Here is a 23,786-nt window from a genome sequence, read left to right on the forward strand (position 1 = left end):
TCTTGTACTTCATTACTTTACTGGCCATATTGTTCTATCATTCCTGATAGTTTTACACATGACTCAATTTTTTCAAAAATGTAAGGGGTTAATTACAGAGGATCAAGCCAGACGCAAAATATTAAAAGCACACGTTTATTTCAGATTTTTATAAATTAAGTTTTGCTTTTGAGGCATAGTAGCAATTGGCACCATATTCTTTCATGACACAGTTTTATCGGTCATTTAAATTCCATACAAAATATTGTGTTGCTGAATGTGACTTTTTAAATAACATGTAATTTCTAGCAATACTTAAAGATGGTAAATAAAGTCACAAGTGATTTAAACACATCGATTAATAAAGCCGGATAGGCGGCAAAAATTGTAAATGATATAGAAATAACATGTGGAATTCTAGGTTTCCTGTTCATTATGTTAAGGGATATGAATGCTACTTTCTTCTAAAGAGAACTTTTTGCTTTCCTTCCAAGGATACACATGGTAAAAAAACCCTGCATAGTATAAAAGTATCTGAATGTATTAGAAATTACAGAAACATATTTTATTGAATCCATATGCTACCTTCTACATTTTCAGAGGGGCTTTACTAATGATTGAAGTGCAGTCTTAAACAGCACAAGGCCACATTTGTCTTAAGAGTTGTCCTGTCAAAGATTTTCTTTTTTTATCTTACAGGTGCACTGAAATAACAGCAAGAACTAGTTAGTTGCAGCTAGTTTTGCTCTCTTCTTTAGTTAGCTGTGATGTCAATAAGTTTGATATTATGAGTACAGAGCAACATCAAAAACCTGCGTAAATAAGAAATGCATGTTCCCTTCTATAAAAGGAAAATGATACTATGCCATTTATACAAATCTGTTGAAAGGAAATTAATAGAGACAGAGATTGTGCATACATTAGTTGAAAAATAAACCAGACTTTCAGTTCCCTTAAACTGAAACTGCTTTGGTTAGATCCTAGCAAGAATTGCTACAAATGCCCTTGTATGTAGCTTTGAATTTGTTTTTTTCCTCATGAGTAAATGAGTGTGATAATATCTATAATGAAGTTCTTTAGCATGAAGTTCCAACTAGAGTAGACCCATTAAATCAACAGAAACTTAGTAAGTCAGTACTTTTGAATGTTCCATTGATTAACTTGAAACTAAAACATAAATGTAGGCATAATTTTAATTGTAGAGCAGCAACTTTAGGATGAGCCTGCTAGAGCAGAGTGTGATCTTTGAGTACACTTTGTGTATGTTGATGTGTGTAGGATTGTTTCATAATACAGTAGAGTCTCACTTATCCAACACTCGCTTATCCAACGTTCTGGATTATCCAACACATTTTTTAGTCAATTTTTTCAATACATCATGATATTTTGGTGCTAAATTTGTAAATACAGTAATTACTACATAGCATTACTGTATATTGAACTACTTTTTCTGTCAAATTTGTTGTTAAACATGATGTTTTGGTGCTTAATTAGTAAAATCATAACCTAATTTGATGTTTAATAGGCTTTTCCTTATTCCCTCCTTATTATCCAACATATTCGCTTATCCAACATTCTGCCGGCCCGTTTATGTTGGATAAGTGAGACTCTACTGTAGTTCAGTTATAAAAGTTGTAGTCCTGACTTTACGTAAGGAGATTTACTCATGAGTAGACATCTCTAGGAGTGCACTATATGTTGCTAATGTTGCCTGTTGTCTTAACAACAAAAGGCTTTGATTTTCTTTACAACCCCATTTAAACTTCATTTATGCATAAATAAATTCCATTTGTTTTTATATGTTTTGGTTCTAAATATGCATGTCTAGTGTTTCCCCCCATCTTCATGGTGAATTCTTTAATATATACTCAGAAAGTGGTAGATGGCATATGTGTGAAAAAGAACACATTGTAGGCCATGCCACCGTCTCTTGATTCAGATCTGTGACCTACAAGAACGTATCTTGGATTCTGATGGGACTTGCTTTTGTATCAAATTGCCACCATGTGAATATTCTTGTTTTTTATGATGAATATCTATGGCTATCTAAAAACCTCAAAATTAATAATGCGTTTAAAACTGCTAAAATAAAATGTCAGAATGGAAATGGTTTTCTGATCAACATCTATACTAAAATTATGTGGACGTATTTGTACTTTGGAAGACTTTTATATATATGAAGTATGGTTTACTAAAGGAAAGGAATAATAATGTGCATGTAAAATCTGGATATACAGAATAACATTATCTAGTTAATAGTGTTTTGTGAGCTAGCCATATAGATCGGGGAGAGGGGGAGGAATGTCCTTCAGACAATTTTAAGCAAAGAAAGGGTTGAGTATGATTCCAGAAATGCTCCTGCTTCTGTATTCAAACCTGTTTTTTATTAAATGCCTTTTTCTGTGTTCAGACGGATGTTTCCTGCAATGAGAGTGAAAATTTCAGGCTTGGACCCCCATCAGCAGTATTACATTGCCATGGATATTGTCCCTGTGGACAATAAAAGATACAGGTATAGTATCTAAATTATATAAAATTTGGGGTACTGTGGGAAAGACTGTCTAGTTTGGAAATTAACAGAAGCTTGTGCTTAACTCCCTTTCAAATTCCTATCTTCATCCCATTAACATTAGAAAACATGTGCTTTGTGCCAAGCACGTGAGAACAATCAAGAGTTTTTCTTTTAAAAAAACTGCTTTGTACATTTGGCTCATATAACTGAATCTATTCTATGTTGTTCAAATTATTATTCCCCATCATATAAACAGCAGTCCTCTATCCACTTACTTTTTAACAGATTCACTAAAGCTAGTAAGAAGAGCTTCTACTATGTTAGCCGTTATTCACAAGGTCAAAGGGTAGCACTGTGCATGAATATTGCCCTTATTCTGTGAATATTCTTTGAGTGAATATTATGCCTGTTCCACAAGGTCTTTGTATGAGATGGTTATACAGCTACATGTAAACATACAATTTCTGTGCTGACAATGTAACTCTAATGAATAGTTTTGAATTATTTCAAGATGAATCTGGTGTTCTGTAGATTTTACTCCAAGAGAGATGTGCCTTTGGAGATGGATTCAATAGATAGGTTACGTCACCCTTCCACATTTGTGGTTTTGCATGTGCAGATTTGATTATTTATGGATTTGATTTAAAATGTTACTTCTAGAAATCTCAAAGTCCTCCAATGGGATCTTGAGGTTGGCTTCCTGCAGTTTAACAGTTCCACTGCTTGGGGACACTGGATGATATGGCAGTGTCAGTTAACACTGAATCCCAACTCTATTTTTGCCCTTTATGGAGACCATCTGTCCACTAATGGGACCCTGAGTTCCCCTGGTTCGTTCTAGATTCTATTGTTGAATGCTAGATCACCTAATGTAAAATTCACATCTGGGACTTGATCCTATATAAAAAGTGCATCCTGGTTGTATTTTAGAGGCTTAATAGGATGTTAAGAAGCAAGTAAACCAGAGTTGCAGTAAAGACTATGTGCTCTATCAAGTACCACATGTGCCCAGTTTTGAGTGTATCTTTCTGAATTATGTGCCTGAGAAAGAATACTATGCCAGTGCTCAGCATTTTATCCTCCTGAACTACATGGGTATTTTTGACTATGATACTGAAGTTTTCCAGACTTAGGTCATTAGGGGACTTACAATACTGTATCCACTGTTGTCCTACCTGGCTAAAGTGCAGGTTTTCATGGCCTCTGTGGCAATTATGAGTCTGTAAGAAATTACTTCTGGCCCAACAATGTAAAAGTAGCATACTTTTTTGTTTTGTTTTTTGCACTGGGTAGATGATGAGTTCAGTGGTGCTTTCAGCAGTTTTGTTGTCACTGATTTATAGAACAGAAAAATGGCCTAAGCAATTGACATACTCGCTCCCAAGTGTCCTTTCTTAGTTCATAGAGCACATGAGATGTCTGTCTTTCTAAGGACATTGGGGTAATGAATGAAGCCTGGCCTAATTTTGACTAAAATCCATTTTAAAGGCCTGCTCCATGGTGGTGTTGGTACTAAAGGACAGTTTATTTCCAGCTGTTATAATTGTACAGACTGTTTGAACAAGGGTCTATAGCATCATGATCCACAAACTGAGTAACGAGGACTTCTTGAAAGCATGTTAGGATCAGTTTGTTTGCAAGATAGTTTACAAACAAAGCCACATTCATATATAGTCTAATTGGGATACATACCATACCATACTCAGTAGTAGTTTGTGTGGCTTATGTTCTTGTTTATCCAGTTGTGAGCAATATTTCTCAAATTATAGAGTCCAAGGAGGTAGATAGAATTCGTGAGGAGGTGAAATTGTTGCCTGACTCTTTTCCTTCTTGGCTTAGAAAACCTACAAGAGGGAGGCTAGCTCAGTTGGTGAGGAGAGTGATTAATGCCTCTGTACAAGTGGCAAGTGGCTCTACTGGATCCAAAAAAGAGGTGATGGGGATGTTATTGTTCTTTTTAAAAAAAATCTTTCCTTGAATGAGTTTACTGTGTTCAGCATTTTTTGACTGTTCTTAGGCAAAGTGCCTGTGTGATGGGCTTCCAAATCTGTTTATTATGGATGAGATGAACCTGTAGACCAGGGGTCCCCAAACTAAGGCCCGAGGGCCACATGCAGCCCATCGAAGCCATTTATCCCGCCCCTGCAGTGGCGGCTCCCTCCTCCACCGAGGAAGGTACTTGTAGCACCTGGGAGGAGGGAAAGGCAGATGCATTTCCCACCTCCTCTCTTGCCTGGTGCACGCCTTCCAAAGGTTTGCTTATCTATAATGGTATTTTAATTATTATTTATTTAATTATTAATTATTAAGGGGTGTTTTGCTAGTGCTGTTGGTACACAAAGGCAGGAGGGGGTTGGACTAAATGGCCCAAGGGTCTCTTCCAACCCTCTTTTATTATTATTATTATTATTATTATTATTGACAGAAGTACACAGTATAACACAGCAAACGAGATATATATGCTGGATTTTGTATCACAAAATCTCAAGTCGAACACTTCCCAAGTATTTAGGATTGTGTGATTTATTATTATTATTATTATTATTATTATTATTATTATTGTCATTAACAACATTGAGGCTGGGTGGCCATCTGTCAGGGGTGCTTTGCTTGTGCTTTTAGTGCACAAAGGTAGAAGGGGGTTGGACTAAATGGCTCAAGCCTCTTTATTATTCTTATTATGATTATTATTCACATTGAGGCTGTATTTGTTCCTGTTTGTTTTTTTACTTCAAAATAAGATATGTGCAGTGTGCATGGGAATTTGTTCATAGTTTTTTTAAAAAAACTATAGTCCGGCCCTCCAACGGTCTGAGGGACTATGAACTGGCCCCCTGTTTAAAAAGTTTGGGGACCTCTACTCTAGAATTTGTTATGTGAAAGAAACCCCTTTAGTCATCCCTATGGATGGCCTTTGCTAGACGCTGGGCAGAAAATAGCCCACTTCTTTCAGTTTTATTGCATTTCTCATTGGCTTTTGGTATTATTAATCTGGAGTACCTAGCTGGGATGGCACTACATGGAATTCATTAGCAGTGGTTCTTATACTTTTGAGTTTTGATTCTAGGAGGTGATGTTAAAGGGCCAACATTTAATATTTTGGCCATTAGCATATGACATTCCTTATACCTCTACTTTGCTCTGCTTGTTACTTATCATTTATATCAGGGGTGAGAAACTTGTGGCAGTGTGGATAGTATTGAATTTATCAGTCTATTTTTGTCAGTGCTAGCCAGCCTGACAAATGGGGTAACATTTAATCAGCACCTGGAATGCCAATTATTTTCTGATTGTGCGTGTGCTATTTTATCAGGCACATAGTCCTTCCTGCAACTCCAGCATACATACCTGTACTTATGCTAGACTTAAGTGCTAGTGCTAGAGCTGAGAGACACACTCAGTCTTCCAGCTCCAACTTATTAAGGCCCCTTCTACACTGCCCCTATATCCCAGGATCTGATCCCAGATTATCTGGCAGTGGGGACTCATATAATTCAGTTTAAAGCAGATAATCTGAGATCAGATCCTGGGATATAGGGCAGTGTAGAAGGGGCCTAAATCTCTAAAATAAACCAGAATGCTTATCCTATACAGGATTAAATCCCAAATGGACAGGGAGCTCTGGCGTGGAATGGTCCATGAGGTCATGAAGAGTCAGAAATGACTATGCGACTGAGCAGCAGCAGCAGGACATTATTTGTATATTTGGAGTTTTGTGCCATCCATTTCTTACTCTCCATAACAGTCCATGGAAACTGTAATTAGTTGCTTGAGGGTTAACAAGTGGACATTTCATGTAGATAAAATAAATAGAAAGCCAATTCAGGAAAATAAGATTCAGACTTCTTTAGACAGAGTATAGCCCACTAAAAAATCAGTTTCATAGTTGGGGGGGGGGGGGGCGGTGGTGGTGGGGTATTCAAGATAATTAGGATTTACTCCGGCAGCTGGATGACAGTGTTTCAGTGGTTACTAGGAGTTCTTTCTGCTCAGCAAAGCCTGGTGTGCCAATTCTGTCCATTATTGAGCTGTCCAATATGGTCATAGTGGCACACATCTTAATTTCCATTTGCTTGAATTACTGCAGCATGTTATAGGGAGAGATGCCTTTGAAATCTGTTCAGAAACTTCAGCTGTTTCAAAATGTTATAGACAGGCTGTTGATTTTAGAGGGAGCATGTAACTATAACTGCTGTTGCATCTCTGGCACAGTGAAAGGTTCTGGTCGTGATCCATGAAACCATAAACAATTTCAGTTCAGTACCTGCTCAGATTCTTGACTGAACTCTCACCTGAAGACGTCGGTGGTGCAGTGGGTTAAATGCTGAGTTGCTGAAATTGCTGACCGAAAGGTCAGCGGTTTGATTCCGGGGAGCAGGGTGAGCTCTGGTGGGAAAGTAATGGCGCTCTGTGCAGTCATGCCGGCCACATGACCTTGGAGGTGTTTATGAACAATGTCAGCTCTTCAGCTTAAAAATGGAGATGAGCACCAACCCCCAGAGTTGGACACGACTAGACTTAATGTCAGAGGAAAACCTTTACCTTACCTTCTCAGATATTGATAGCTTGCAAGAGGCCTTGCACTCTGTCCTATTGACATTTGATGGGGATTGGGCAGCAACTTGAGAAAGAGACCTCTCAGACCTGGGAAGTCTCTACTTTTGCCGTCGCATTGATGGATCCAAACCTACATGCAAAAAGTCTTTCAATTTACATCAGACCTTTAGCATATATGGCCAGATATATTTTTGTATGATGTTGTTTAGATTTTAGAGCAATTCATATTATTTGTTAAGTTAATGTTTAACTGTAGATTTTATTGTTAGTTATTTTGGTCATATTTTTAATTGAATGTAAGATAGAAATGTAGTGAAATAAATATATTCACAAATATAAAATAATGGGTTTGGTGGCTTTGCTTTTAGTTATTTATTGTATTATGTATGGGTTTTTTTTTACCTAGTCACTTTCAGTTACTGACCAAGAGTTGTAAAAAATCACTCTTTTAAATATTGTAGCATAAGATATTGCTCATACAGAATCTGACTGGGGCTATGTGGATTCTAAGCATGTATTTCCACAAGAACTCCTGGCATGAATTTGTAGGAATGGGAAGACAGTGGCTGCTCTCAGCAACTTAAGACCCTACATCTCTTTCCCAAGAATATTTATTGTGGTGTTAAAGAACACTTGGGCAAATGGTTGTGTGAGGAAAGCTCCATATTATTGTATATTAGTAGGCTATTAAATTCATCATTAGAACAATTTTGTAATACATTTGTTAAGAAAACTGAGCAGCAGAATATATAAGATAGAACATACTTATCCTATCTCCTATCTTGTTTCTATACAGAAACACGTTCTACAATTGATGTATCCCGAAGGTTACATCTGCTGAATTATAGTGCAGGGAAGCTATTATATATATTTGTGTATAAGGCAAATTTATGTCTAGGTCAAGGGCAGGATTTGGGGCTCAAAGTATGAGTTTTGATATGACAGATATAAGTGAAGGCTCCTTCCTGAGAGATGGGAAAATACCGGCACTGCCTTCAGAAGGCCAGCTTCCCCTGGCCATCTCTGCCATTTTTTTTCATCTAGGCATTCAAAAAGGCATTAAGATACTGTGATAGAGAGTAGAGGAAGTTGGTGCTTCTTTTCATTCTCTCAGGATGGACCAAAATGCCACCTTTTGCCATTCAGAGGAAGTGTATGTTTCACTTTAAAAAAAGAAAAATGTTACATTACAGTACTTGCATTGACCCTGTGGATACTTTGTCCCAAGTTTTTTGGGTAGACTTTTTTGACTAAAATTTCTAGATTTATGCATAAATATGTGCAGTAATTAAAATGTATTCTCTTAAATCCAAACAGGACACCAGTTCTCTGAGTTTAAAGATTCAGCCCTATATAGATATGGAGGAAAGTAGTAAGCATGAGAAAATATGTTTAAAGGTGTTTAGCCCATCATGAATATTTTGCACATATGTTCTGTAATAAGTGCTGTACTTTTGAACTTAATAATATATTTCTTTAACACTAATAATAACTTTGAAATGCTGTAAGAGTTTTGCCTAGTTTATTGGCTTCAGTAAATTACATATTCATGATTAATGCACACAGTTTTCGTCACACGTTTCTATACAGATGGATAGCAAACATTTTATTCATTTCCTTCTCCCAAATTATTCTCACTCCTTGAGATGTGGGACAGAGCTTTCCAAATATTGGAAGTAATCCTTTTAAGTCTTTTTGAAACAAATATGACTTACATGAGACCTGGGCTTTGTATTTTATGTTAATTGAACTGGACCTTGAATTCCATGAATGGAATTCTATAATTCTCATACAAAATCTGCTGTGAAAAAATAATGTTATATTTTCACTGAAATTATAGAATTTGTACTTGGTAGGGCTCCTAGTGGGACAAAGCTATGTTACTTAGGAAATAGACATATTTGTGAAGCTCACGATACATTCAGTGCTCACAAAATCATGCATACTTTTAAAATAATAGAAACCACTGAAAGATGTGTAGTTGAAAAATGTATGTAAATAAATGCACATATTACAAAAAGTGAGTACAAATTTCCATGTGAAAACAAAAAAGAAAAGAAACTAAAACAGATCTTGCAACCTGATGGTTAGAATGGAAATGCCGGAGAAACTCAACAAAATTCTTTTTTTTTTCACATCCCTATCTGGCTGTGGAAGGAAGGGGAAGAGGATGTAGCTGATTAATCCCTCGCTTTGTGCCTCCTAGAAATCTATGGGGGGTGGGGGTGGTTTGCAGGACTCTTCAGAACAGCTGTGTGTGTAAGAGAGAATGAAATGTGTAGAGAAGGGGGAAATAATTGAAAACTGCCTCCTTTCCCCCCTTCACCAGTGGAAGCTTTAGAACCTTTCCTTTGAATCGAAGGAGCTTTTCTATTGTGAAAAGGATTTTCAGATTGCAGTCCAAGATACACTTCCCTGAGCCTAAGGCAGGATCTACACTAGCATGTAACAGTTTCGAACTGCATTATATGATCAGTGTAGACCTATATAATGCAGTTCAGTGCAGTTAAACTGCATTATATGAGTCTACACTGACCATACAATATAATTCCAAACTTCATTATATGGTAACATAGATCCAGACTCCCAAGTCCCATTGACTTACTTCTGAGGAGACATGCATAAGATTGGATTGCTAGATTCTGAGCCAGCAATGTCGATTTTCCTTTGGTCAGTATTGAGAACAAAGCTTTTGTTGTTTCAGATGATAATATTTGACATGATTTAATATTGTGGCTATTCCAAAATAAATTTTTACTACAATAATTGAATACAGCATGCAAATAGAAAAAAAGATAAATGATTTACTTAGTACTAAAACATGGTTAGATTTAAAGAGGTTAGATTTTAATAGTGAATGAGATTGCAGTAATTTTGATGTATGCATGAAGTTCCTCTGCACCAGTGGTCTTCAACATCTTCTGACTAAAGCAGGCACTTCAATACTGCATCTATTTTTAGGAGCTCCGTATTGGCAGTGGCACATAAAGAGGACTGAGACCTGAGGCATATAAATTTTTAAAGTGAGATCATTAATTTTGTGTACTTCCTGTGTCATCTTATAGGAAAACAAGTTTTATTATACATTTAAATGCTTGTAGCACTGATGACTTTTCAGCTCCTTTTAGACCTAGGTTAACTAAAATTGTAATAAAAATATTTGACAGCTATTTTAAAATCTCTCTCTCTCTCTCTCTCTCCCCTCCCTTTCCTAAATATATCAGTTGGATCAATTTTTGTAGTGTTTTGAATAGAAAATGGAATGATCTATTGTATTTACACAGGAAGCATTGTGAGATAAAATCAATTTGACAAGTGTCCTTTTAGAATCTTCACAGAATTTGGTTTTCTGTTCAAATAATTCTTTAGCGATTTTAAGCATTCCATTATATTTTTTACTGATTTTCTTTTAATATTTAATCCAGCATTTAGTTAATTTTCCGACATACTATTTATTTGAGGAAACACTGGGCTAAATCAGATACTTTGTATCAAATTGGAACTGTGCTTTTTATTTTGAAATAGGGAAGCTACTTTGTCAGGAAGGGACTAATTCTTTCTTGCTTTCATACGAATTAAATAATCTATTTTTGTTTTTCTGCAGTTACTAAACAACGTTAGTAAATTATTTCTAATATGACTCTTATCCTCCTTGGGCTTGTCCCTATAGGTATGTTTATCACAGCTCCAAATGGATGGTAGCTGGCAATGCTGACTCACCTGTGCCTCCCCGGGTATACATTCATCCAGATTCACCTGCCTCAGGAGAGACTTGGATGAGACAAGTGATTAGCTTTGACAAACTGAAACTTACAAACAATGAACTGGATGACCAGGGCCATGTGAGTATCATGTTTTATACATTACTATTGTAATGCACATTTTTAAAAACAAGACTTGTAGTATCTAACCTTTTCCAGCATTGTATTATTTGGAAATAAATAGCTATCAACATAGGAAAATAAGTTTAGAAAATGTACACAGCTACAACCTCTCTGAGTTGAATTCTGCCTTGGACATGGATAAGAGGCAATTACGGGACTGACTATTTTGGACTGATTCAAGAAGGGATCTGCAATCAGGAATAGATTTTCCTCATGGTTCCCTTTGTTGAAATCCAAATATTTTAGAGCCAGATATTTAACAAAACTGAAGCCATCCTCATTAAGAATTGCCTTCACTGAACTGCAGTTCCAAGTAATGGCCACGGCAGTTATATGGTCGTCACCATAATGTGCCATTGGAAAACAGACTTCGCATCTGTAGTCAGTGTCAGGTGGAAGACATTGTGCACTACATGCTAAACTGCTCTTTGTATAGTGACCTGAGAGAAAGATATTTGAAATCCCTGCTGATAAAAGACAATGGGAGCTCTCTTGTAGAAATGGTTCGGTTTTTGCTAATTGACTCAAATGATTATGTAACATATAAAGTTATTCTCTTTGCTTTGTCTGCAAAAAAATCAGAAAGAGAGAACTAGATAAAATTGCTATCAACTGCTATGAAGACTCAGGGGGTTAATTTAACCCTTCCCCAGTAAATATCGATAATCCATAGTATTTGTTGCTCTTTGTGTGAGCATGAAGCTTGCCTGTGTTTGTTATCTTTTGTTTCCTGTTCACTTTGAGGGTACTATTCTGTGCACCCTGCATCTGTACTTTTTGACATGGTCTTTGGCTAGTACAATAAACTATTTGATTGATTGATATGTAATCTCACATTAGCAAAAATTAATTCATTTGCAAAATGCATGGCAGTTAGACATAGCCATGTGTTAATATTTCCCTGTAGGTATTCATTTGTAGTGGGGTACCATTTTATTTCTCCTAATAGATACTTTGGACTCCAAAGATAAGGAGAACTAAGGAACTCTATTAAATTGAAAGTATAAAGGCTACTTGTACATTTAGGATTGCATATGTAGACTTCACTTCTAAAATATAATGAAAATAACATGTCTATTATTAAAACACACTTCTTTGGCATATAGGAATCTATGAGAAATATAACTAATGATTTTGTAAAATAATTTGTGCAAAAAGCCCCTTGAGGTGTTAAGAACAGTACTCAAAAAGAACAACATGAGAGCAGTGTTTACCCTGATAATGATTTATTACGTACCTCATGGAGCAAAACCTTTTCACAGCTGAAGCTCATTACGTCTGCAAAGCTGGCAGGGGATTTTGTGGTTTAAATGCTCTGTTTGCAAGTTCTGAATTGTTTAGTTATGACACCACCTCATATGACAAAATATGCTATACTAGTATTTCCTGTTCTCTTCAAAACACAGGGAAGGGGAGAAAAGAGGACACGACACGCAAACCCTTTTTTTTTTTGCTTTCAGAAACAGTTTTTACATCTTAATAAATAATTCCAAAAATGGTATATAATACAGGGTTTCTTGACGGCTTATTTTTAAAGGTTAGTAGTAAATAACCCATTAGTTTTTTAAAACAACAGCACTATGTTGTATGTCAGAGATATGTGAGGGCTGTCTTAGGACTATATCACACGGGTGAACTGACACAAGAGCAAAACTGTCTGATGGTCCGTATTGCAAATGTCATGCAATACCTGTTATTCGTCCACCATCTTTCCATGATAAAGTAGCAGTCAGGGGCTATTGGGCAAAGCTGGTCAATAGTCCCTGATTGAGCCACAGTTGCAGGACTTATGCAGTGATTCTAGGTGCTCCTATGCTGGCACCCTCCATATTCCCCTCACTGGAAAAACATTTAAAAAGTTAATCTATAGATTTATTCATTTGTTTCAGAAATATCAGTGTTGTTATACAATTGGTAAAGACAGTAATTTCCCTACATATAACTTAGATCACTATGTACACCAATTAAAACAAGCAGAGCGGTCCAACATTAAGGCAAATTAAGTGGTCGCTTGTAGCACAGCCCATGCAGGGGCGCTGTCGAGGCAGCGGCGGCGGAAGGCCTAGCCACCCATCCGGACAGCCACCCTCCTGCTCTTCCTCACTGTCGCCCGCCACCCGCCCGTCAATGGGCCTGTGCTTGTGCGCAGGCCTTTCAATCGACCGGAGGGCGCTGTCTTACTTGAGGGCAGCCAAGCCAGAACCCGCTAGGGAAGCCTACAGGGGAATGGCGGCACCATCTTATTTGAGGGCAACCAGCTTAATAAGCTTTTTCCATGTTTTTATGATAGATTCAACTAGGAAATGACATTTATAACCCAGGAATAAAAATTGTGTTACATAGTGTTATCAACAATTCTCATATACGTGTGTAACTTTGCCAATTTAGGCAAGATAAATCATAGCTAACAGTAAATGTTGCTACTTGTAATGTCAACATAAAATTTTAAATGAAAAATAATATGCGTGTATGACAACTGATACCAGGGCTTGGAGTGCCAACTAGAATTGGACTTTTTGTACAATTTGACGCTGCTTGATTCAGAAAACCTTAGCTGAATCAAGGGGACTTAATAAAGTTGAAGTTGAGAAAAAATAGAAATAAATGGTCTGTAGCTAATATCCAAAGCATTAATGTGATGACAGCATTGTTCAAAATAACAGAGGGTGTTATCTTATCAAGCACTGTTCTAATGCCATTGTTTCAAATGAATTTGGCTGGAAACAGCATTTGGGAGATAGTGCTGAAACCAAGGGTTATTCACGAACGATTATAAAGTGTGGAACTGGCCACCGTTGAATTGATCACTTATAAACATTATTTTTATTTTGCACAGCAAGTAGAGCAACCTCTGTGTGTTAGATAATGGCAGTCTACAAATACATTCCCAAGATGGGTAGAGAGAGTTTCCACATTGTATAATCATGGGGTTTAACTTATTTCCCATCTGAATTGAAAACTACATAACTTTCTGTAAAGCTATTATTCATTGTGTGGAATTGAGCAGTCCACTTTAATGAGTACTTCACTTTGGAGGGGAACCAAGTTGTGTTCTCCTAGAACAATTCAAAACTACACATTGAACTGATTCAGAACTAAAATGTGCCTTGAAAAATGGAATATAGGGTTTGGAGACAAAAGATTCTATAAGAAATTCATCTTTCTAAAATTGGAGAGATTGCAAAGAATGTCCTTTATTGTTACCAGAAATATAAAACAGAGAGATGACTGTTCCAAAGTATATACTTTTATTCTTTGGCCATTATGACAAAATGAAAAAGTGTTTGAGATTGCTGAATTATTACACATGTAGAATAAATCACAAGGCAAACGTTTCTTGTATAAATGCTTAGCTGAAGGTTAGGGATAGCATTATTTGAAGCAGTATTCAAACTATTGTAGTCTTGTGAAGTACATCGTTAATTGTATTTAAGAATTCAGTAATTCTTAACATACTGAAATGAGAATTAAGGATGTGCAAGGAGCAACCAAGTAGTGTGCTCATTTTGCACAAGAAAGGAATGCCATTATCTGCATTGCCATCACATTTTTTATGATCAGGAGATACAGTTAGGTATTTGCGAATCTGAGAACACAATAAGAGTCTACCTGTATCAGACATAAGACCTATATAATCTACTAGCTGTGCCCGGCCACGCGTTGCTGTGGTGAAGAATGGTGGTATGGGAAATAAAGTATTGAGGAATTGGTGGTAGTTAAGGTAAAGGGTAAACGTTTTCCCCTGACGTTAAGTCCAGTGATGTCTGACTCTGGGGGTTGGTGCTCATTTCCATTTCTAAGCCGAAGAGCCGGCGTTGTCCGTAGACACCTCCAAGGTCATGTGGCCATAGGCATGACTGCATGGAGCGGCGTTACCTTCCCGCCGGAGCAGTACCTATTGATGCACTCACATTTACATGTTTTTGAACTTCTGGGTTGGCAGAAGCTGGGGCTAACAGTGGGGGCTCTGTCCGCTCCCCCAATTCAAACCTGCGGCCTTTCAGTCCAGAAGTTCAGCAGCTCAGCGCTTTAACATGCTGTGCCATCAGGGGATATTATTTCCTAAAGGTTGTGAATATACAATATTTCTGATTGTTTTGGTTTTTTTTTGTCTGTTGGAGGCAAGTATGAATGCTGCAATTAGGAAAAATGATTAGGATGTAATGGCCTTGCAGATTTAAAGCCTAGCTGTTTCCTCCCTGAGTGATTTTTTTGTTGGGAGGTGTTAGCTGGCCCTGATTGTTTCCTGTCTGGAATTACCTTGTTTTCAGAGTGGTGTTGTTTGCGATATTTTATGTGCTTCTACTGTCTGTGGCCCTGAGAAAACAGAGGATTTGCCAGACTTTGATGATGGGAATCCTTTGTTGGGAGGTGTTAGCTGGCCCTGATTGTTTTCTGTGTGGAATTCCCCTATTTTCAGAGTGTTGTTCTTTATTTAGTGTTCTGATTTTAGAGATTGTATTGTTCTGTTTTATTATACCACAGTAATTTTTATATATTCTGATTTTAGTGTTTTTGAATACTTGGAGCCAGATTGTATTCATTTTCACGGTTGACCGCAACACAATAATAATAATAATAATAATAATAATAATAATAATAATAATAGTAATGATAGTAATAATAATGACTTTGGTAATACATAGTGCTTCACTGCCTTCTCAGCTTCCTTTCTGGGAGAATCCTTTCTTGGGAGGTGTTAGCTGGCCCTGATTGTTTCCTTTGTGGAATTTCCAATTTCCTTGCTTTATTTACTTTCTTTATTTCTTTATTACTGTCCTGGTTTTAGAGATTATATTGTTCTGCATTATTCTATCCTAGAAATTATTTCATATCAAAGTAGAATCTCACTTATCCAACATTCGCTTATACAATGTTCTGGATTATCCAACACAGTCTGCCTTTTCATAATGTTTTTGTAGTCAGTGTTTTAAATTCATTGTGATATTTTACTGGTAAATTTGTAAATACAGTACAGTAAAGTCTCACTTATCCAACATAAGTGGGCTGGCAAAATGTTGGATAAGCGAATATGTTGGGTAATAAGGAGGCGTTAAGGAAAAGCCTATTAAATATCAAATTAGGTTATGATTTTACAAATGAAACACCAAAACATCATGTTAGACAACAAATTTGGCAGAAAAAGTAGTTCAATACGCAGTAATGCTATGTAGTAGTTACTGTATTTATGAATTTAGCACCAAAATATCACGTTATATTGAAAACATTGACTACAAAAATGCATTGGATAATCCAGAACGTTGAATAAGCGAGTGTTGGATAAGTGAGACTCTACTGTAATTACTACATAGCATTACTGCGCGTGGAACTACCTTTTCTGTCAAATTTGTTGTATAATATGATGTTTTGGTACTTAATTTGTATAATGATTACCTAATTTGATGTTTAATCAGCTTTTCCTGAATCCCTTCTTATTATCCAATATATTCACTTATCCTGCCGGCCTGTTTATGTTAGATAAGTGAGACTCTACTGTATATTGATAATCTTATATTATCTGCTTGGAACTGGATTATTTGAGGCCCCTTCTTCACAGCTGTATAAAATGCCCACTGAAGTGGATTACATGGCAGTGTGGAGTCAAGATAATCTAGTGCAAAGCAGATAATATAAGATTATAAATGGGTTATATAGCTGTGTGGAAGGGCCTTGAGTCTACACTGCCATATAATCCAGTGCAAATTAGATAATCTGTGGAAGAAGCCTAAATGAGGCCTAAGGCTGCCTGTCCCCTAACTGAAACCTGGCTGTCCCTTGGTTGCTAGGCATCGAAGTGGGCAGAGATTAGCCCTCTAAACTGGCAGCAATTGGATAAAAACAATTATTGCTCTCCCTCTAATTAGGACTTTATTTTTCTTTTCTTTTTGTTGTATCAACCCTGAGGCATGGGTGATGGGTTGTGTTGTCAAATTTCGAGGTTGGGGGGCCTGTACTTTTGTTGTTTTGTGGGTTGCCGTGATGCCATCACTCTTTTATATATATAGAAGGATTGAAAAATCTGATAATTTTGCTTTCTCCAATTCCCATACTTTGAAAAAATCTCAAATCGTTCCCATCAAAGTTTTTTTTTAATGAATCGTTTTTAAACATATGCCTAAACTAAGCCAGTATCATATTCCCCAAGAGATAAGTCAGATATCTGTGAGAAACCAAAAACAAAACCAGCCTTATCTGCTGCCGCTTCCAAGCAACTCATATTCAGAGATATGGAGGTAGAAAACATGTGTATCAGTCCCACACATACGGTGGGTATACCGTACACCCACAGATCCTGTTCTGCATGTTAATGTGCAAGCCTTTACATTTTAAAAAAAATACACAATTAAACCTAGGTGGAGCTATGTGAGCAGTATTTGGTTTTTTGCACTGAGTCACCTGAATCTCATTACTGTTATATAGTTAATGTTATCTGATTGGGACTATTCTAGATTACATTTTGCCAGACTTCTGTAATAATCTGTGTAACCAGTTGCCAGGTTAGCTAGGTTTAGTTAATTTAGACTGTACACTGTAAACCTATAGTTACGTACTTTATTTCCAGAGAACTTAGTGTATCTGATTTATAAATAGATATGTAGACTATTTTACCCTTCGTTTCACTGACTTCAAAATTTTACAGTAAATCTATTACAAACATAAAAAAATCAAGATAAATGTCAAAATGGGCACTGTACAATTTTTGCAAGTATATTTTGAATCTAAAATTTGTGTTCTGGTGTTGAAGGGGACTTTCCTTTCCCTGTAGTTCTAAGAGAAATTAGAAAACCATGCCTGGTGGAACAAGGACACACCCTTATTTATGGAATAAACACGTTTCTGTTCTGACAGACTAGAAATTGAGGACAATAGGTGCACTGAGCCACGAGAGCTTACATTATAATATCATTTGTCAAGGTTGCAAAGTCACAATTATAAAACAAATGTGCTGAGAAAATTTTGTGAAGCTAATGCATATGATAGAAGTTTAACTTATATGCACCAGTTGATTATGTATTACCTCCAGTTAACGTAAACAACCATTTTCTAGTTTTTGCTACATAACCCATTGCTCAGTTTCTTAGCATTGTAGAGAATAAAATATATTATGCAATCTTCACAGTATTAGGTTGTTCCTTTGAAAGAATTTTCCTAGCAACAGGATACATAAATAATAGATATGCAAACATTAAACATTTTAATACTTGCAAAGCCGTTTGTTTCCCCTTCATTTCCATGTCTCAGTTCAAAGAAATGAAATGTTGCCTGTCTTAACTGATTTATTTTAGTTATTGTCAAAAGTTAATTGCTTTAAGGGTTTTGTTAACTATTCAACAATAATTTTATCCATAGTTTTTTATTTCGAAGGCATACATTAATATTCTCATATAATACCACTATAACAATTAGGCATATAATAAGACATTTTACTAGATTTAATGGCACCACCCCCTTTAATTAATCTGTAATTTGTAAATAGTGGCAAAATGTAGTATCATGAAAATACTGATTACCCAGTTTCGTGTTACACAAGGTGCTTTACAAGGAGTTGACTTTTTCCCCACTTCTGAATCATGTCATCAATATCATGGATTACTCTTAGCAAGTTAGTCAGTTTTTATCTCCTGTGGAGGCATTGTAATATGGAAATGGAATGGCTAACATCTAAATTGCTGCTATTTCAACATAAGGACGGATACAATATCTGCTAATGCCTTCATCCACCTGCAGTCCAGCAGATCATATCAAACACTATTATGACAGGTTAACTTTCGTTAGAGAGTAATAGGGTGATTTGAAAGTCCAGTCCTATGAATGTGGATTGTGTTTCTGTCACCAAAGATTAATTATGATTAATTATGTATTGAGGAATAGTCTTGTGTTTTTCATACTTTTTTTTAAATGACAGTTTGGAACCCAAATTATTCTTTCATTATAATCTGAATTTTGTTTTGTTTATGAAAGGAAATCACCTGGTGGCTGTCATTCTAGAAAGCTGATAATAAAATAATACAAATGTAGTTTTTTGGATTTGGGAATATTTCCACACACACACACACACACATGAATGAGATGGGACCCAAGTCTAAACACAACATTCTGTTTCCTATACATCTTATACATATAGCGTGAAAGCAATTTTGTATACAGTATTTTTAAATAATTTGTGCATCAAACAAAGTTTGTTACATTAAATCAGTAGAAAGCAAAGGTATTATCTCAGCCACGCATGAGGATGATTTTGGATTTTTGAGCATTTCACAATTTGCATTTCTGGATAAGGGTTGTTCAACCTCTAATTCCAGGTTTTAAAAAGCAGTTTGTAATGTATTGCAAATGAGCCTTTGGTTAAAAACAAGTAAGCTGGACCCAATATTTTGTTTACATAGTGCAAATATACAGAAGCATAATGGACTGGATGTATGTGTTCAATATCGTAATTTCTTCTTTTTCAGTCATTTTAACAAAGCAAAACAAAAAGATCAGAGATGCAAGAAATATTGTTTAAATGTTTAATTCAGCAGAACACTTTCTGGCAGCCTTCTCTGTGTGATGATGCAGGCATCGAGAAATTATATTGTGGGGGAAGATGATCTAAGCATGATTTTTGTGAGCTTCTGATGTAATTGTCAAAAGCCTGACTTCAGTCTATTGCAAGTTCAAATATCCAGAAAGTTGCTTATCCAAAACAATATTATGTCCCCCAGTGTGAGGTGAATTCATAGAAAATCATCCAGCCTAGCCAAGGCCTCATTTTGTTCAAATGTAAAGCTCATCCTTTTATTTGGACAATTAATTTCATGGTATTTGGTATTCCATTTGATGCCAAAAAAGGGGAGGGCAGGAGAAGGAATGACATGAGAGGTTGAATTTAATATTCTGTGGCCAATAATGAAACAGGAAATTAAAAAATTTCCTCTATTTAATTAGATTTTCTATCGGCTAGTGGCCATTAAACCCTCTTTTATATCTCTTTGTAGGCTTCCAAAAGCAATAGTTATGTTTTTGATTTTGAACTATTAAATGTAAATTCATATGCAATGTAAAATGAATGTGAACATTTATCTGAGTATGCTTGGAAATCATGATTAATGCAGCATTATAAAAATATTTATACATATGCTTCATAGGTTTCCACTGTACCGATTTTGAAGTGGGGAAAGAGGAGACATCAGACATCCACTGGGAATATTTAGGTCAATGTATTTCAGGTCTTACTCCTCCTCTTTAGGGATATTGGTAAAATAAAAGCACTGTTCTATACTGTCTCAATATAAACACTTTTAATTTCCCTTTCCTCTCTTTTTGTACTTTCAGTTTTAAATAGCATTGTCAATCTCTCCTTTTTTGGCAATGTTTTGGCCATTTCACAGGCTTTTGTTCTGTTCAGCCTGTATTCATCATTGGTGTATATGAGTGGATTACTCCTCAATCAGTGGTTCTCAAACTGGGGTCCCCAGATGTTTTTGGCCTACAACTCTCAGAAATCCCAGCCAGTTTACCAGCTGTTAGGATTTCTGGGAGTTGAAGGCCAAAAACATCTGGAGAGCCCAGGTTGAGAACCACTGCTTTAAAGGAAGGAAGATAAACAGCTGTCTTATGCCCTTGGTTCATCTTAGTCCAGTATTGTCAACTCTGATTGGCAGTGGTTCTCTGTGTTGTAGGCTGGATTCTTTTCTAGCCCTACTTAGAGATCCCTCCCATCCAAATACTAACCTGGCATGAAATCAGATGAGATTCAGCCAGATTAGATAGTACTTGAAATCAAATGAGATGTATTCCTAGGGTGAACAACATGGTGTCATTATCTCTGCTGTGTCTTGTGTAGGTAGTTAATATTTTGGCTAGAGAAGCTGGGAATATTTTTGTGAGTTTTTAAAAATATACAATTTGAAGGGGGGAAATGAAATGAACATATATGTTTCATATTTGATTTTATGCTGGCCAGTGGTCTATTTTTTATTTTTTTCATGATTCAACAAAGATTATTCAGAGGACTTGTGAAAATATGGAGAGATCTGGAGAAGATCCAACTACCTGATCCCCTTTTAGACCATGCTTACTGCCTTTACATGGTTACAAAACCATTCCTCTGGGGCACTTAATTGAACTGAAACCTAGCCAATTTTGAGATGCATAGCAGTACACTTGGCATGCACCAAAAATAAAATGAAGCAAGATAGGCAATACATTTCAGTGTGTTTAAAATGCTGATGCAGAAGAAACAAAAAGAAAGCTAGTTAGCTTTGTGTCTCTTTCTTTCCCTGTCTCTCTTTCATGTAGATTATTCTCCATTCTATGCACAAATACCAACCACGTGTCCATGTCATTCGGAAAGACTGTGGGGATGATCTCTCTCCTGTTAAGCCCGTTCCTTCAGGAGAAGGAGTGAAGGCGTTCTCCTTTCCTGAAACTGTTTTTACAACTGTAACAGCATACCAAAACCAACAGGTAATTTTATTGTGTTTTAATTTTTAATTAATTGGTTTCCCCCTGAATTCTAAACAAACAGAAGAGAAGGAATATACAAGGTAAATGACACTATGTAAAAAGAAGATGATCAAATGTTTTTTACTTTATTTAATACAACATATTACTATATGTAGAGTTCCATCTACATTTACTTGAGATTGGAAAGCCTCACAGATTATGTAAAGTAGGCCCTCCACTTTTGAAGTAGTTAGGAGTACAGAGCTCTGCAAAAGTGGAAAATAACACAAATAAAAACAGACTTTTTAACATCTTAAGAATCATCTAAGAATCTCTAAGCCATAAGGCATAAACTTTTACCTGTGTAGACTGAGAACATTGGGCACACCAAACCTTACCTTCGAGCCTAGATATTCCTAGAGAGATGATATTAACCAAATCCATAATTGATCAAATCCACAAAAGTTCAACCTCCAAATGTGGAAGGTTTACAGTATTTGCTTTCTTCTCCTTCAGAGGCTAAATTGTCAGTTGGATGTGAAACAGAAAAGAAAGGGGACCTTTATCCATCAAGAGTTCTCTTTTGAGTTTAACAGAATTCTTGAGCAGTCTTAACCATAACAGTCCATTCTGTTTTACATAGGCCACATTATTACCCATAGTTTAATATACCATGATTTATGGCACCATGCAGAGACATGGTAGCTATGAACTCAACTTTTGGACAGCTTCCCCCCCCCTCCCCATCATGTCAGCTTTAACATACAGAGCTTGTTGAAGTCATACTTGGCTGTTTTCTCTGAATGAAGCAAATATGGTGTAATGTTAAGCAACATGAGAAAATGTGAGGGAAGCATCAGGATGCCATTTTGGGAGAAAGAATTGGTTACAGAATTTAGTGATTGGAGACTTAGGCTCTTTTGAAAGGGTCCAGTGTTATCAATTCCAGCAATTAGTTACAACAAACAAGACTCCGATAACTGTTGGTAGTTTTCCCAGTAACTTCTTTATGTCAGTCACACCGACAACTCAAATCCAATGGAGCCCCTCCTTCTTCTCCCCCTCTCCTTCTTATATCTCTGTCTTCACTCCCCCCTCCCTCCTTCCAATTACTCCACATCTGTCTCTGTGCTTGCATTGATTCAGCGTCCTAGGATCTTGCTGGTGTTTTAAAGGAAGAGCTTCTTTCTAACTCCAGGGCGGGACCCTCCACTGTCTCCCCCTTACAGGCCCCTTCTATACTGCCAAATAAAATCCATGTATCTTAGATGCTAGCTTGCATTTCCCCTTACCTTCATGGCATTCCTGTCTTGTGTATAGAAGACACACACCATGGTTCAAAATTTAGATTTATTTAAAAATGTTTTGATTTTCTGTAGTTACAATGTAACTGTCATAATACAGTGCAATACCTTTTATATGTCTTAGAAGCTCTCAGGATGCTTTCAATGAATAACATTATTCATGGAGAAATGCCTATTAAGACAGAGATATAGAAAAGTGGTTATTAATCAGCTTGTCCAACTTCATACAGTCAATGTCATTTTAAAAAAAATGTCCACTGTAATTTTATTTGACACACTGGAAATTATTTAGTTCTCATATTTTGGAATGGTGTGAAATGTACGTATGTGATTTTGCTATCGTGTCATTAAATTCTTCTGAAGTTAAAACAATGTGCAAGGTAATCCTATACATGTTCTCTCAGAAGTAAGCACCATTGAGTTCAGTGAGATTAACTCCCAAATAAGTGTAGATAGAATTACAACCTAAATGACCATGGAGAAAAATGTATCATCATAACTACCATATTATGGCTAGGATCCAAAGAGCAACTCAGTTAATTCTGCATACCAATGGAGGCTTTGGGATTGTATTTCTCGAACATGAGCTTTAGATAACAGATGGCTAGATAGTTTTGAAACAGTGAATTTCCTGAAGTAGTTTGCAGTATCTAACTGCAGAGGAAAAATTATTTGTGTATGTCTTTGGATCCTGGCCTATATTATCCAGTTGTGATTGATGCCAGTTATCACATGTACTATTTATTATTTATTTATTTACAGTATTTATATTCCGCCCTTCTCACCCCGAAGCAGTGAAACTCACTAACTCAAGCAGTGAAAAAAGATGTATAATCACAACTGTGTTGATAAATGTTGTTTGTAGAAAGTGCTCCTGCTGCAGCAATTGGACATTTTTGTCTAGTGCAAAATCTCTTCAATCAGTTCAGGGATCTGGAAGTACACTCTCTGCACTTTGTGTTGGTTAAACCATTGGACCAGTTCCTTTTTGGAACTAGACGGGGCTGTTCACATGGCCATCCCAATTTCCCCGGACTCAGGCAGCCTAGGGCCAGGGGAGGGCACTAACTGTCCTCTTCTTGTCTTTCGCTTAATGATGACCACTGTGTGTGAAACTGCTGG

General features: G+C 36.5%; 1 protein-coding gene across 1 annotated transcript in view; it reads left to right on the plus strand.

Annotated features, from left to right (window-relative positions):
- Positions 1 to 23,786, plus strand: part of tbx18 (T-box transcription factor 18) — a 48,705-nt gene that overhangs the window by 10,200 nt on the left and 14,719 nt on the right. The window contains exons 3-5 of the mRNA XM_016998140.2: positions 2,390 to 2,491; positions 10,719 to 10,890; positions 21,214 to 21,381. Of these exons, the coding sequence (XP_016853629.2) occupies positions 2,390 to 2,491; positions 10,719 to 10,890; positions 21,214 to 21,381 (442 nt within the window). The remainder of the gene's footprint in view (positions 1 to 2,389; positions 2,492 to 10,718; positions 10,891 to 21,213; positions 21,382 to 23,786) is intronic.

The sequence above is a fragment of the Anolis carolinensis genome, chromosome 1, assembly GCF_035594765.1.
Source record: "Anolis carolinensis isolate JA03-04 chromosome 1, rAnoCar3.1.pri, whole genome shotgun sequence".
Classification (NCBI taxonomy): Eukaryota; Metazoa; Chordata; class Lepidosauria; order Squamata; family Dactyloidae; genus Anolis; species Anolis carolinensis.